Here is a 15,670-nt window from a genome sequence, read left to right on the forward strand (position 1 = left end):
TACTGTGGTTGCATGGAAAAGTACCATGGAAATGGTGAGTGAAGGTGGAACAAGCATTTGGTGGAAATGGTCCCTTTGGAATATTGAAAGGGTGGTGGTGTTGGTTATCCTGTTGAAGACAACAAAAATGATGGAGGATGATCTATTGTATGTGGAACTTGGTAGGGTGGAAAGAGAGGACGAGGATACCTCTGCCTTGTAAACTGGAATGCTTGATAGTAAAATGGTAGAAAAACCTTTAATCTACATTTAAATCAATGCCATCACATCTTTTTCACAAAAGGAATCGTGTTATACTTTTTACCAAGCTATTTCTCAGTTGAAATGTACAGCTTGTATGCTGGCAGGTCGAGATGTTGATGCCCTCCTGCTGCACTGTGAGCCGTGGAGTGCATTTGTCCCAGAGCAGTGATCAGCTGCATGGGAGTTTGGGACCGGCTTTGCTTGTGAGTCTCTGCATTGGTTAAGTAGAAAAATATTCAACAATGGTAATTAGTTTGATCTTGAATTTTAACTTTAAATATTCAAGTGCCTTTCTAAAAATATTTCCACCATCTGAATCTGCAAATTCTAAAAAGTGCTACCAGCTAGCTCGTTATTTTATGTGAACAGAATTTTGTGCGTTTTTATTGAGCCCGATAATGTTACTGTTCCAGTAGTCTATCATTAATTTTTAACACAGTTTCAGTGTGAAAACATAATTTCAGTTGAACCGGTTGGGAACACTTTTTATGGAACTGAATTGTATTGCTGATCTTTCATTCTTTTATATAAAAGAATCTTGTACCAAAAGCTGTGGTTTAATGCACCACCATCCCATCCTGCATCATCTCACTCAGACATCTGAGTGACACTGGGTATGCAAAAAAAAAACCGCCTGAACAAAACAATGAATTTAAATGTTTGTTCTAATAGAAAAAGCCCTTTGGAGTAATTATCTTCCCAAACATTTTCTTTTAAAGCTTGGTGAACATGGTTACTGCACAGGGCATGAACCAGATTCAATGGAGTTCAGCAGCCTTGGAGGATGGGTCGCTACAAGAGCTTCAGGCATGAAAAAGAACATCTATGGTAACATCGAAGATCTGGTGAGTGACTTTAGTAAAATCATTTGGAGTTTGAAAGTTTTAATTTTCCTTCTCTGGATATACAAAAGCTGTGTTTATTTTTCCATTTCTTGGAACCATAAATTATTGTAAGCTAGAGTAAAACATGAAAGAAAGTCTGCAGACATAATGATTGAAGTAAAAGCGCAATGCTGGAGAAACTCAGCAGGTCAAACGGCGTCCTTGATAAAGATGCAAAACCAATGTTTTGGGCTTGAGACCTTTATCAAGGTATGAACAAAATGAAGATAGGGCTGTTGCCTTGAACCACTTCAGTCCCTTTGCTGATGGTAATCCTTTATTGCTAATCAGACAGGATATTAGAAGACAAGTACATATTTAAGAGAATTGCTGAAAATGATCGTGCCGTTATACTGGTTGTAAGAACTCTAAAACCTCATAATTCTATTTGATTTTAAATGGATTTGGGAACAGTAAAATACCATTATGATAATTCTATCTAAAGATTTTTTTAACAATGTCAATAAAGTGGAAATACAGGCAGTCCCTGGGTTACAAATGGACAACTAGTACTTACAAATGAACTACGTGCGGGTTCAGCAGTTCTTTGACTCGAGGAAGGCAAACACCGTCCACCTTTTTGAGTTGGATCATGTTGCCGTTGACAATCAAAATTAGCGTGTTAAGCCTGTTATCCTTTAGTGCAAGAAAAGGCTTTTCAGTGATTCAAAAGCTGCATGTGCGGCAAGTTCTGACTTATCTACAAGTTCGACTTAAAGACAGATTTAGGACCAGATCTCGTTTGTAACCCAGGGACTGCTTGTAGTTAATTGAGTGATTAGTAAATAACTAATTTTAGATTGTTTAAATAATGAAAATAATTTGGGATATGGTATGTCAACAGATTGTGCACATAAAAATGGTCACACCGCGAGGCATAGTAGAGAAAAGTTGTCAAGGTCCAAGAATGTCAACTGGGCCTGATATTTACCACTTCATAATGGGATCTGAAGGTAATAGTTTTCTTTTCAGGTGTGTCTAAATTAGCAGTGGTAATACAATAAGGAATAAGTGTATAATTGTGAGAAAAGAAAAGTAGTATTTGGTAAGGAGAGATGTAGCAAGGGTCTTGTAAGGGATAACTGTAGCCCTGCTTAGTTTGAGAAAATGTTTCTATGCTTTAAAAGTATATGTGTAGATGTGACAAATGAGGTGATGGTTTTGCACAATGAATAGAAATTTGTGTTTTGATGTGTGTGCAAGACATTGCTGATAATTAAATAAGCGTGAACTGCATTGAAAAGATGAAAAGCAGTGCTAATCAGGCGTCATCTGGAGTTGGTTTCAGCCTGGTAGACTTACTGTAGTTAATCAAATGAGACGGAAGGCATTCCCCAATAGTAATGTTATCAAATCGACTGAGTAGTCAAGATGTATTGCAAAATTCTGAGAGTTATCCAAGAAATGAAAAGCAATACTCTATTTTAAACCTTTGAAAAAAATCACATTCTTTTAAAAAAAAACTTGATTAATGTAGGTGAAATATTAAAAAATTCTTAAAAGATATCTAATGTCAAAGCACTGTTTTAAAATTTATTTTGAAGTAGTTGGAAGGAAATTCTGATTTACACAAAATAGATGTTTTGAGGCCAGAAAGTGGCCAGGTGAGGCCATGGTTGTTAAGACACCATTAAAATGCATGAATGCTATCTTGTTCAACACTATAGCATATTCCAGGGATTTTACAGCATAAATAATTGATAAATACGATTGATTCTGTTCAGGTCACTAATTGTCCTCATTTGTTCAGGAGGTGGCTGCATATTGGAATGGTGATGGAGGTTGATTAGAACTTGGAAGATGTCTGAGTGAGATGATGCAGGATGCATTAAACCACAGCTTTTGGTACAAGATTTTAAGCTTCAGTAAAGATTTGAGTATTTTTGGTGCAGTGAGCATTTGCACACAAATACAGAATTAGTATTAAATAGTTAGTGCTCGTGTGCTGTTAAGAGGTAATGCTAGCCACATATTAAATAACTTTTAGAGTCTCACTTTCTCAATATAACACTAATCCTTAAGGCTAATTACTGATAGGCAGATCTATCAATTAATCCTGAACTAGATTTGAGGATTTGCAATACTTTCTTTGAAGTGACTTGCATTTTGCCTATTTTCCAGTTCACAGTGGATAGAATCTTGGGTATAATATATCTGAATGTACTTTTCTAGTTAGAGATTAAGTATTTGGTGTTTGGACTTGATTGTAGAACACTTCCTTGTAGTTATTGTAGGGGTTAAAATGTGTTTCATGCTTGCCACTTGTTTGTTTGTGTTTTTTTTGTTTTACATATTTTTATGCTATCTCTTAGCAACATCTTTGCTTCAGGAATATAACTAATTTTCTGTGCTTGCTAGGGAGATGAGGGTTTTTAGTTTCTTTTTGTTCTGCGAAATGGACAGTCAAAGCTTCTTCCAATGTTTTCTATTGACTGTTTAGCAACTTGTAACAACATTTAACAAATTGTAATAATGTTAACAATATTTAATGTCGTTCAATGCACTTTGGAAAACTCAACTCTAATATGAATTTGTATGAATGAGCCGTCGACAACAAGATTCTTTTAGCATCCAAGTGATTAAATAGAAAGTAGTCGCTACAGCTAATCTTCCTTTCCATTAGAAATAACAACCGGCTACATTTTAAAATTAAAGAATTCCGCATTTATACAAACCATTATTTCCAATCACTTTTTAAAAAAGTAATATTTTAAGGCGTGCTTTACTTTTTAAAAAAAATATTGAAACAGCACAAGAGAGATGAACACCATATAAGGTTGAAACAACTTGTAAAACATGCCGGGAGAAAAATTGCAAAAATTTTTTGTTCTTCACTCATTTCATATTTGTCCAAGAACACAATCTGGACACATATAACTCAAGAATTCAATGGAGGGTTCACTGCTAATTGTCCATCTGGGAGATACCAAAACTTTAACTATAATCAACATAATGCATCTTAAGGTGTCACTTTCAAAATACTTATCTGTTTTTGGTTAAAGATATACGGAATTTGGGGCAATCTTTCAAATAACCATTTACGGAGTGGAAACAGGCCATGTTGGCCTTTCGAGTCTGCACCGGTTCACTGATTTTGTGCGCCCTCTTCAGGAATTAGTCCCGGTAGATCTTCATTCAATAACGATGGGGAAATTCAATGCAGGTGGTGAATAAATCAACCAGAACTCTTCTCCCAACAAAGAAATACCTCAAAAAGCAGAAGCACAAATAGGACAAGGCATCATACAGCACAGAAAAGGCTCCTCAGCCCAACTCGGCATGCCAACCAAGTTGGAATTCTGGACAACTCCCATTTGCCTCAATATGGTCCTTCAAAGCCCTTCCTCGGCAGATATAATGCCCTCCATAATGTTTGGAAAAAACTTAATTTTATTAAACCCTGTACTCCACAGTTTAAAATTTGCAATCAAACAATTCACATGATTTAAAGGGCACATTCCAAATTTTATTCAAGGTCATTTGTATACCCCTGACCATGCAGAAACCATAGCACCTTCCATACAGTCCCCCCACTTCAAGGCACCATAATGTTTGGCACATTTAACCTCCATAATTTCCACCACTGATAACGGGATCACACCACCAAATCTTCCTCTCCCCCCTCGGCTTTCCATTCGTATCACCCTAATCCCTTCTCACTAATCCCTTGGTAGCTACCCCTTGGATCGGAAGAAGTGCAAAACTTGCATCTCCTCCCTCATCATTTGGGGTCCCAAACGGTCTTCCTAAGTGCAAATCTGTAGAGGTAATTTACCATATCTAGAGCTTCTGATGTGGGCCTCCTCTACATCAGGGAGACTGGACGCAGACTCCAAAATAATTTTGTGCAACAATTGAATTAATTGTACAGTTCTCTGAAGCAACATTGTTGGATGGAAGGCTGGCAAGCTTCTGTCACATTTCTTTGCCACCACTTAACAAATTTCCCATTTGCCCCAAACCTGGACATGCAAATGAAATATAAAATCTTGATAATAACATTATTTTTATAAACCAAGATTTTTTTAAATGTGTTTTTGTTCTTTGAAGCAGAAGTTTGCCAGTTAAGCTTCTGATTTTGTGGTATGAGAAAATGTTCTTGTGTTGCATTTGTGCATTATGTTTACTAAATCAGGTTCTTTTCTTGTATTTCAGGAACACTTGGTGTAGTTACAGAGGTCACAATAAAGATCAGGTCCTTGCCTGAATATCAAAAGTATGGCTCTATTGTGTTTCCAAACTTTGAACACGGTGTGGCCTGTTTACGGGAGGTAGCACGGCAGGTAATCTAATCTCTTCATACTTGTGCATGAACTATAAGGAGCGATTGGACACATTTGGGTGGTTTTCTTGTGTGCTTAGAGTTGAAAGATAACCTGATGGAAATTTCTGAAATTGTGAGAGATATTGATAGGGTGAACAGCCAGAATTGTTTTCCGACATAAATGTCACATATGAGAGAACATACATTTTAGGTGGCAGTGGAGAGAATAAGGTTAAAGGAGATGTATATAGGGAAAGTTTATTTTTATAGAGAGTGGTAGGTTTCTGGAATAGGCTACCAAGAGTAATAGTGGAAAGTGATACAATAGTAGTGTTTTTTTTTTGTTTTTTTTTTAAATTTTTTATTTTTCACACCATAAATCACAATAGCCATGATATACACTTTTTCTTTTCCACACATTTACAGTGACTTTTTCTCCCTCCCCCCTCCCTCCTCCCAAGCCACCCCCCCATCCCCCCCCTCTCATCCATTTTAGTTATACAATCTAGGTTGCATTAATTCAGTTAGTCAATGTTGTCATTCAACAAAAATACACCAGAAATTCTACTGAGTCCATTCTTTTCTTTTCTTCTCCTTCCATCAACTTAGGTAATGTTTGTTCCCGGTAGGTTTTCGCTATTGTATTTAATGTAAGGCTCCCATACTTGTTCGAATATTTCAATATTATTTCTTAAACTATATGTTATTTTTTCTAATGGAATACATTTATTCATTTCTATATACCATTGTTGTATTTTCAAATTATCTTCCAATTTCCAGGTTGACATAATACATTTTTTTGCTACGGCTAGGGCTATCTTAACAAATCTTTTTTGTGCATCCTCCAAGTCAATTCCAAATTCTTTATTTTTTATGTTACTTAGGAGAAAGATCTCTGGATTCTTTGGTATATTGTTTTCTGTTATTTTATTTAATATCTGATTGAGATCATCCCAAAATTTTTCTACTCTCTCACATGTCCAGATTGCATGAATTGTTGTTCCCCTTTCTTTTTTACATCGAAAACATCTATCAGATACTGTTGGGTCCCATTTATTTAACTTTTGCGGTGTAATGTATAGTCTGTGTAACCAATTATATTGTATCATACGCAGCCTCGTATTTATTGTATTTCTCATCGTTCCAGAGCATAACTTCTCCCATGTTTCCTTTTTTATCTTTATATTTAAATCTTGTTCCCATTTTTGTTTAGTTTTACCATTTGTTTCCTCATTTTCCTTTTCTTGCAGTTTAATATACATATTTTTTATAAATCTTTTGATTAACATTGTATCTGTAATCACATATTCAAGGTTACTTCCCTCTGGTAAACTCAAGTTGCTTCCTAATTTATCTTTCAAGTAGGATCTCAGTTGGTAATATGCCAGCGCTGTATCTCCCGTTATATTGTACTTATCTCTCATTTGTTCAAAGGATAAGAATCTACTTCCTGAAAAACAATTTTCTATTCTTTTAATCCCTTTTTTTTCCCATTTTCTAAAGGCAAGGTTGTCTATTGTAAAAGGGAGTAGCTTATTTTGCGTCAATATTAGTTTTGGTATTTGGTAATTTATTTTATTTCTTTCTACATGAATCTTCTTCCATATATTGAGGAGATGGTGTAATACTGGAGAAGTTCTATGTTGTACCAATTTTTCGTCCCATTTATATAATATGTGTTCAGGTATCTTTTCCCCTATTTTATCTAATTCTAGTCTCGTCCAGTCTGGTTTTTCCCTTGTTTGATAAAAATCTGATAGGTATCTTAATTGTGCGGCTCTATAATAATTTTTGAAGTTTGGCAATTGTAAGCCTCCTTGTTTATACCATTCTGTTAATTTGTCTAGTGCTATCCTCGGTTTCCCCCCCCTCCATAAAAATCTCCTTATTATTTTCTTTAACTCTTTGAAGAATTTTTCTGTCAGTTGTATTGGCAATGCCTGAAATAAGTATAGTATCCTTGGAAAAATGTTCATTTTAATACAGTTTATCCTTCCTATCAGTGTTAGTGGTAGCTCTTTCCAATGCTCTAAATCGTCCTGTAATTTTTTCATTAGTGGATTGTAATTGAGTTTATATAATTGGCCTAGATTTTTGTTTATTTGCACACCTAGGTATCTTATTGCCTGCGTTTGCCATCTGAATGGGGATTCCTCCTTAAATTTTGAGAAATCCGCGTTATTCATAGGCATTGCTTCACTTTTATTTACGTTTATCTTGTATCCCGACACTTCTCCATATTCCTTCAATTTCTTATATAGTTCTTTTATTGATAGTTCTGGTTCTGTTAAGTACACTATCACATCATCCGCAAACAGACTGATTTTATATTCCCTGTCTTTTATTTTTATTCCTTTTATATTATTATCTCTTCTTATCGATTCTGCTAGTGGTTCTATAGCTAGCGCAAACAATAATGGTGATAGTGGGCATCCCTGCCGTGTTGACCTGCTTAAGTTAAATTGCTTTGATACATGTCCATTTACTGTCACTTTCGCTAACGGTCCCTTATATAATGCTTTAATCCAATTAATATACTTCTCCGGTAAACTGAATTTTTGCAATACTTTGAACAAGTAATTCCATTCTACTCTGTCGAAGGCCTTCTCTGCGTCTAAAGCAACTGCTACTGCCGGTGCTTTATTTCCTTCTACTGCATGAATTAAGTTAATAAATTTACAAATATTGTCTGTTGTGCGTCTTTTTTTGATAAATCCAGTTTGGTCTAAATTTACCATTTTCGGTACCTGTTCTGCTAATCTGTTCGCTAATAGTTTAGCTATTATCTTATAATCTGTGTTTAGCAAAGATATTGGTCTATATGACGCTGGTGAGAGTGGATCTTTCCCTTGTTTTAGTATCACTGTAATTATTGCTGTTTTACATGAATCTGGTAAGTTTTGTGTCTCATCAATCTGATACAATAGTAGTGTTTAAGACACTATTAAGTGTTTCTTAATAGACATAAGTATATATCTTTGGCTTGGCTTTGCGGACGAAGATTTATGCAGGGATATGTCCACGTCTGCTGCAGGCTCGTTGGTGACTGACAAGTCCGATGCGGGACAGGCAGGCACGGTTGCAGGGGTTGCAAGGGAAAATTGGTTGGTTGGGGTTGGGTTTTTCCTTCTTTGCCTTTTGTCAGTAAGGTGGGCTCTGCGGTCTTCTTCCAAGGAGGGTGCTGCCCGCTGAACTGTGAGGCGCCAAGATGCACGGTTGGAGGCGATATCAGCCCACTGGCGGTGGTCAATGTGGCAGGCACCAAGAGATTTCTTGAAGCAGTCCTTGTACCTCTTCTTTGGTGCACCTCTGTCTCGGTGGCCAGTGGAGAGCTCGCCATAGAACACGATCTTGGGAAGGCGATGGTCCTCCATTCTGGAGACGTGACCCACCCAGCGCAGTTGGGTCTTCAGCAGCATGGATTCGATGCTTGCGGACTCTGCCAGCTTGAGTACTTCGATGTTGGTGATGAAGTCATTCCAATGAATGTTGAGGATGGAGCGGAGACAGCGTTGATGGAAGCGTTCTAGGAGCCGTAGGTGATGCCGGTAGAGGACCCATGATTCGGAGCCGAACAGGAGCATGGGTATGAAAACGGCTCTGTACACGCTGAACTTTGTGTGTTTCTTCAGGTGGTTGTTTTTCCAGACTCTTTTGTGTAGTCTTTCAAAGGCATTATTTGCCTTGGCGAGTCTGTTTTCTCTCTCTTTGTCGATCCTTGCATCAGATGAAATGGTGCAGCCGAGGTAGGTAAATGGTTGACCGTTTTGAGTTCAGTGTGCCCGATGGAGATGTGGGGGGGCTGGTGGTCATGGTAGGGAGCTGGCTGATGGAGGACCTCAGTTTTCTTCAGGCTGACTTCCAGGCCAAACATTTTGGCAGTTTCCACAAAACAGGACGTCATGCACTGGAGAGCTGGCTCTGAATGGGCAACTAAAGCGGCCCATATATAGGGAACAAAGTTTTAGTTTAAATTGGACATCTTGTTCTGGGCTGTGGACCAAAGGGCCTGTCTTCTTCTTTCTTCTTTGGCTTGGCTTCGCGGACGAAGATTTATGGAGGGGGTAAAAAGTCCACGTCAGCTGCAGGCTCGTTTGTGGCTGACCAGTCCGATGCGGGACAGGCAGACACGATTGCAGCGGTTGCAAGGGAAAATTGGTTGGTTGGGGTTGGGTGTTGGGTTTTTCCTCCTTTGCCTTTTGTCAGTGAGGTGGGCTCTGCGGTCTTCTTCAAAGGAGGCTGCTGCCCGCCAAACTGTGAGGCGCCAAGTGTTATAAGACGCTTAAACATTCTCTCAATCAAGAAGTCTGTTTGCACCCAGTACAGAACAATTGTTGCTAATGTTATAGTAATGTCATTTATGAGAGTAGAGATCATGGTATGTAAAACCTGTTACGATCCCAAAGGACCCCAAAATCCAGCAGCAATAGATATTCACCACAACATATGGTTACTTAAACAAAAGTTGTTTTTAATTATCTTTAAACATGAAAACAGAATCAAACTATCAACTTAACTAACCTAACTTAACCCCCTTCTAATTCTAAGTGCATGTGTTTATAATATGTGTGTAAATTTAAGAACGTTCTTTGGTTCACAGTCCAATCTCACCCCATTCTTCCAAATTCTCTGGTTGCAGGCAATTCTTATACTGTGCACAGAATTTAACATGTATAAAGTTCACCAGGTTTTGGTGCTCGAAAGGTAAATGTTTACTGCTCAGGAGGGTTCTTGTAGGGTTTGCAGAGAGAGATGTGTTGTTCCATTATTTCCACAACTGAGGTACCACCATTAGTCACCTCAGTGTCTTGCTGATGAAACTTGTCCCCATCAGGGTTCTCCAGATGATCACCTCTTTCTTTCAGGCTATCACAGAGTACCTTTCTTTTCTACTTATTCCAAGAGAAAATCAGACAGATAGCACTTCCAGCCATCCGCCACTCTGGAGCTTCTGTTTCAGTTCCAACAAGCTTCTTCTGGCTTGTTATAGCTTTCTGTGTCACACCCAGTCCAAGACTCCCTTCTGTCTCTCTCTGAGACTCTGACTGCCAGGAAGCACGTGTCCTTCTCTCTCACCTGCAAAACCCCTGACTCTCTCCAGTAAACAATAGGAGTTAGTCTTCTGGTTATCAGTTGTTTTAGGTAAACAAGGACCCCTCAATGACCTCTGAGCAATCTTGTCAAAAGCCTTGCAAAAAGATATCAGTAGATAACCTGTCTGCTTTCTGTGGCTTCAAAGACAATAGTCCATTCATTCATGATGTCAATTCAATTATGTTAGGTCTGCTTTGTTCATGAATGAGTGAGACAAACACCAGACTGAGTCGAAATCAGGGTTCTTTGTTCTTTATTACCGGATTGTAACACTTGCAACTAACAATGTTAGTCGGAGAATGCATTCTGCCGTTATCAGCAAAATGGTGATTTTTTATACCCTTGGATACGTGCTTAGAACATCATCATATCATTACTTGTCCAATGACTAAAACTGTTGCTATCCTTTCCCTGCTAGCTTCCTGCCTCTCAATCCATCAATGTCTCTCTTATCTTGTAAGTACAAGGATGCATTCACATCTTGTTACAGCCCTGCACAGGGTAACTCCTTACACATTCCCATCTCATGATGTTTTACCTTACAATTAACACCCACTTGTGAAATCCACATGCATTCTGCACAGTTTCTGCAAAGTACTGTGAATATGAAATCTCCACTATTTAAAATAAAATCTATTTTAAAGTTTGTGTTTGTATGTAACCTACTCTATCTTTTCCAATTTATCTTCCAAAAATATTCCTAAATATTCTGTCACAAACCATCATCGTGTTATTCTTTGAGAGACATTAAACAGAAATTCTACAGTAATTTAGCACTTGTATGTTAACCATGTGTCCAGTCCATACATAATTATTCCAGTTTTCTTTCTTTGGCTTGGCTTCACGGATGAAGATTTATGGAGGGGGTAAAAGTCCACGTCTGCTGCAGGCTCATTTGTGGCTGACAAGTCCGATGCGGGACAGGCAGACACGGTTGCAGCGGCTGCAGGGGAAAATTGGTTGGTTGGGGTTGGGTGTTGGGTTTTTCCTCCTTTGCCTTTTGTCAGAGAGGTGGGCTCTGCGGTCTTCTTCAAAGGAGGTTGCTGCCCGCCAAACTGTGAGGTGCCAAGATGCACGGTTTGAGGCGAGATCAGCCCACTGGCGGTGGTCAATGTGGCAGGCACCAAGAGATTTCTTTAGGCAGTCCTTGTACCTCTTCTTTGGTGCACCTCTGTCACGATGGCCAGTGGAGAGCTCGCCATATAACACGATCTTGGGAAGGCGATGGTCCTCCATTCTGGAGACGTGACCCACCCAGCGCAGCTGGATCTTCAGCAGCGTGGACTCGATGCTGTCGACCTCTGTACTTCGACGTTACTATGTGACAATTTACGGTTTATTTTTGATCTTTATGCAGTTGCATAAAGTTGTAGCAGATGCCCTGTTGAATGGTCTCTAAGAATCCCATAATGAGTCAGCTGCAGTCAAATTCCAAAATGGGGTGACAGTTAAATATGTCAAGAATGTACTAGTGTCCCTAGAACACTACAGCACAGAAATAGGTCACTCACCCTTTCTAGTTTGTGCCAAACTAGTTTATTCCACTAGTCCCATTGAACTGCACCTAATCCATAACCCTCCAGACCTCTCCCATCCATGTACCTATCCAATTTATTTTGAAAACTTAAGATTGAGCCCACACTTGTTCCACACTCCCACCACTCTCTGAGTGAAGTTCCCCCTAAACCTTTCCTCTTTCACCCTAAAGCCATATCCTCTCATATTTATCTCTCCTAATCTAAGTGGAAAGGACCTACTCACATTTACTGTCTATACCCCTCATAATTTTGTAAATCTCTATCAAATCAGTTTCCCCCAAAAGAAACTGCAATTTTCTGTGTAATATTTAAAATAATAATCATCATGTAATCTGTTTTCTACAATGTGTGAATGTTTATTTTGATAGTCGGATTTCTCATTTAATTCAGCAAGGGAATTTTGCTATCTGTTTACTTTGTATGATCGGTTCACCAAAAAATACCTTAAGAGAACTGTTTTTGAAAGGAGGAAGAGAAAACCATTCAGCAATTTGAGTTCTGCATTATTCGGATTATAACTAGTTTATCAAAAGACCATTTGCCTGGTTTGGTTTGTATCCTCTATATTCTCTGCCAACAAAAACTTGAAATATTAAAATTTGACTCAGGGTAGAACCATAGGGAAGGTAGCTGAAGTAACTGGTTGAGTTGCAAGACATTAAATTTGATATGGATAAACTAAAACTGTTAGAAGACTCATTTAAATCCTGGTGTAAAAGTTGATGCAGTTCTCAGCGGGAGAGTTTGTGACAGGAGGATATGGGTAGATTGTGTCTTAAATCCTCAAATTATTTAACTGGTGAAAATATCAATTATTCCACAATTAATTGGATATCCAGTTTGATGATATACTAGGGCAGTGGCTAAAATGATGGCGAGGTTGACTGGTGTGTAGTCAGCCGATTTCTGGAAGCTGGCTCTCCCTGTACATGCACACTGTCGATGCGTATGCATGCAAGTACAGGTACTCCCCGACTTGTGACCTATGCGCTTGAGTCTATCCGCACACATGACTTTATAAATTTTCTTATAAAATTCAACATACATGTTTTATGTTGTATTTGACAAGCTATAACAGGGGAATTATAGAACCAGAATGTGCATACTTATTTTGTTGGTCAGCATCCCAGAGTTTGTAGGCTGGGTGTGGCCATCGTGATTCCTTTGCGCATGCGCAAGTCTTTGGCAGGTGCATGTGTGGTGGGTTCAAGTATTTGAGGTTGGTTGGTGCATGCGTGAGAGTTAAGTGTGTGAATTCAATCTAGTCAGTAAGTATTTGAGTTCGGTTGGTGCATGCGCGAGAGTTAAGTTGTGAATTCAATCTAGTCAGTATACCCAATTACAGCTGTTAAGTCAGGGAATACCTGCTGAAGAAGACCAAAGAAATAAGGATTTTGATGCAGGCAGGTTTAGCCAAAAAATAGCCTTTTTTAAGTATGCTGTTTTCTGCTGAAACCTTTATTCATAATTGTGCTGTTTGATTTTAATATTAGATCTAATATTCATATATAATTCCGTGACTGATATCATAACCAAATTGTATACCTGGAAAAGTTAAAGTTTTTAATATAACAAATAGTTATGCATTAGAATATAAACTGAAAATGTATGAATATTCAATAACATTGATTTGAATTATTCATACCATGGAGCTAATTCTTTTATTTTGTGTTTATTTGAAACAAATGCAAATTAAAATAGATATGTATTTGATTCACTGAAATATTGTAGAAGTTAAATTGCTATAAATTGGCTGATGCCATTCTTCAAATGTCCTCTCTGTCATCATTTAAATGTTTTGTTTTCACCGATATAATGTATTTTCTTTTGTAGCGATGTGCTCCTGCATCAATCCGTCTGATGGACAACACACAGTTCCAGTTCGGTAAGGAATATAGTCCTTCAGAGTTTTAAAAAAATAGAACTCTAAGTTTGTAAATTTGGTTATTTATGGAACTTTGTATCGTAGGTATGCAACAAATCCGCTATCTAGTGCTATGCTAATTGACATTATGACAGTATCATCTGTGGGTTTCAAGTTAATGATGTTGTCAAAGTAATGCAAGTCAAATATCAGTGTTTTTTAAAATAGAGACTTGGGGCCAAATTATTACTGAATAAACATGTATGACAGATCCTGCGATCTTACTAAAATTACAAATAAAAATCTTTTGTTCTGGTCTCAGGATTTGAGTCTTTAGTCCCAAAATATATGATAGTGTATGTATTCTAAGATACAAAAGTGCTGGAGAAACTCAGAAGGTGTCAATAGGAAGTAAAGGGTAAAGGGCAACATTGAGCGTGAGCCCTTCATCAAGGTATAAGCAGAAATTAAGCAAGGACCTAAATAAACAGGCAGGGAGGGGTAGAGGAGAGGAGGGACGACGGGGCAGGAGGAGAAGCATAGGCTAGCAGATACGAGGTCATGAGTGGATAGATGCAGGAGAGCAGATTAGACAAAAAGTTGAGGCGATAGAGGAGGTAGCTCTCTGAATGGAAGGGGAAGTGGGTGGGAAGCTGGAGGAAAGGAAACCGGGATAGGGAAAGAGAGCGACTTGGGGGAGGTTAACGGAAACTAGAGAATTTGATGTTAATGCCTTCTGGTTGGAGAATGCCCAAACTGAATATTGCGTGGTGTTCCTTCAATTTGCAGATCACCTCAATTTAGCAGTGCATGAGGCCAGGTATAGACATATCAATGTGGGAATAGAGTATGGAATTAAAATGGTTAGCCGCTGGGAGGACCCTGTTATTGCAGTGGATTAAGTCAGGGTTTCCAACCTGGGGTACATGTACCCCCAGTGGTACATTTGCACTTTTCAGGGGGTTCATTGGGTCTGAGAGAATAACCACTATTGTACAATACATGGTATTGTAATCTGCAGTCAGATTGCACAATGTCGTGTTTTTTCTAATCCTTAATTTTTAGGGGTACACGGGAACTTATAAAAATGCTCAAGGGGTACAGAGGAACAAAAAGGTTGGGAACCCCTGGATTATGTGATGGTGCTCATTGAAATGAACTCCCAGTCTGCATCCAGTCTCTCCAATCTCTCCAATATAGAAATGGCCACAGCAGGAGCAGTGGATGCAGTCGATGAACTCTGCAGATTCTCGTGAAATGTTGCCTCACTTGGAAGGACTGTTTGGGGCCATGAGTGGTGGTGTGGGCACAAGTGTAGCATTTCTTGTGGTCACAGGGGTAGGCACCGAGGGGACAATTAGAGGGAAGGGATGACTGGACAAGGGAGTTCTGGATGAACCAGAAGATGTGTCTGGTGGTGGGATCATGTTGTATGTAGCGGAAATTGCAGATTGTTAGATCATGTATATAACTTAGTTTAGATGTTCCGATATTGAAGCCTGTCTTGAGGGAGGGGTCTTGAGTGGCAAATGTTTATCCCTACTTTGTAATGCCAATTTACATTTGAATCTACATTGATTTCTGATCAAACAACAGTTATGGACAAGTTTTATTCCGTAAAAATACTGTAAAGTCCTCTAATTTTTCAGTAATTAGTGTTTATTTAATGGTATGTGATAATTTATCACCAAATAGTATTGAAAATCCATGGTATTTAAAAAAAAAATAAGTGTTCTGAATCGGTGCAGTATTTTAAAGTGGCAAGTGATTAATCTTTTCAATA

The 15,670-nt window shown here is 38.4% G+C and overlaps 1 protein-coding gene across 3 annotated transcripts in view; it reads left to right on the forward strand.

Annotated features, from left to right (window-relative positions):
• agps (alkylglycerone phosphate synthase) overlaps positions 1–15,670 on the forward strand; it is a 182,172-nt gene that overhangs the window by 106,538 nt on the left and 59,964 nt on the right. For all 3 annotated transcript variants that reach the window (XM_069935825.1, XM_069935826.1, XM_069935827.1), the window contains exons 9-12: positions 963–1,088; positions 1,972–2,080; positions 5,283–5,410; positions 13,857–13,908. In XM_069935825.1, coding sequence (XP_069791926.1) covers positions 963–1,088; positions 1,972–2,080; positions 5,283–5,410; positions 13,857–13,908 — 415 coding nt within the window. The remainder of the gene's footprint in view (positions 1–962; positions 1,089–1,971; positions 2,081–5,282; positions 5,411–13,856; positions 13,909–15,670) is intronic.

This window comes from Narcine bancroftii, chromosome 4, assembly GCF_036971445.1.
Source record: "Narcine bancroftii isolate sNarBan1 chromosome 4, sNarBan1.hap1, whole genome shotgun sequence".
Taxonomy (NCBI): domain Eukaryota; kingdom Metazoa; phylum Chordata; class Chondrichthyes; order Torpediniformes; family Narcinidae; genus Narcine; species Narcine bancroftii.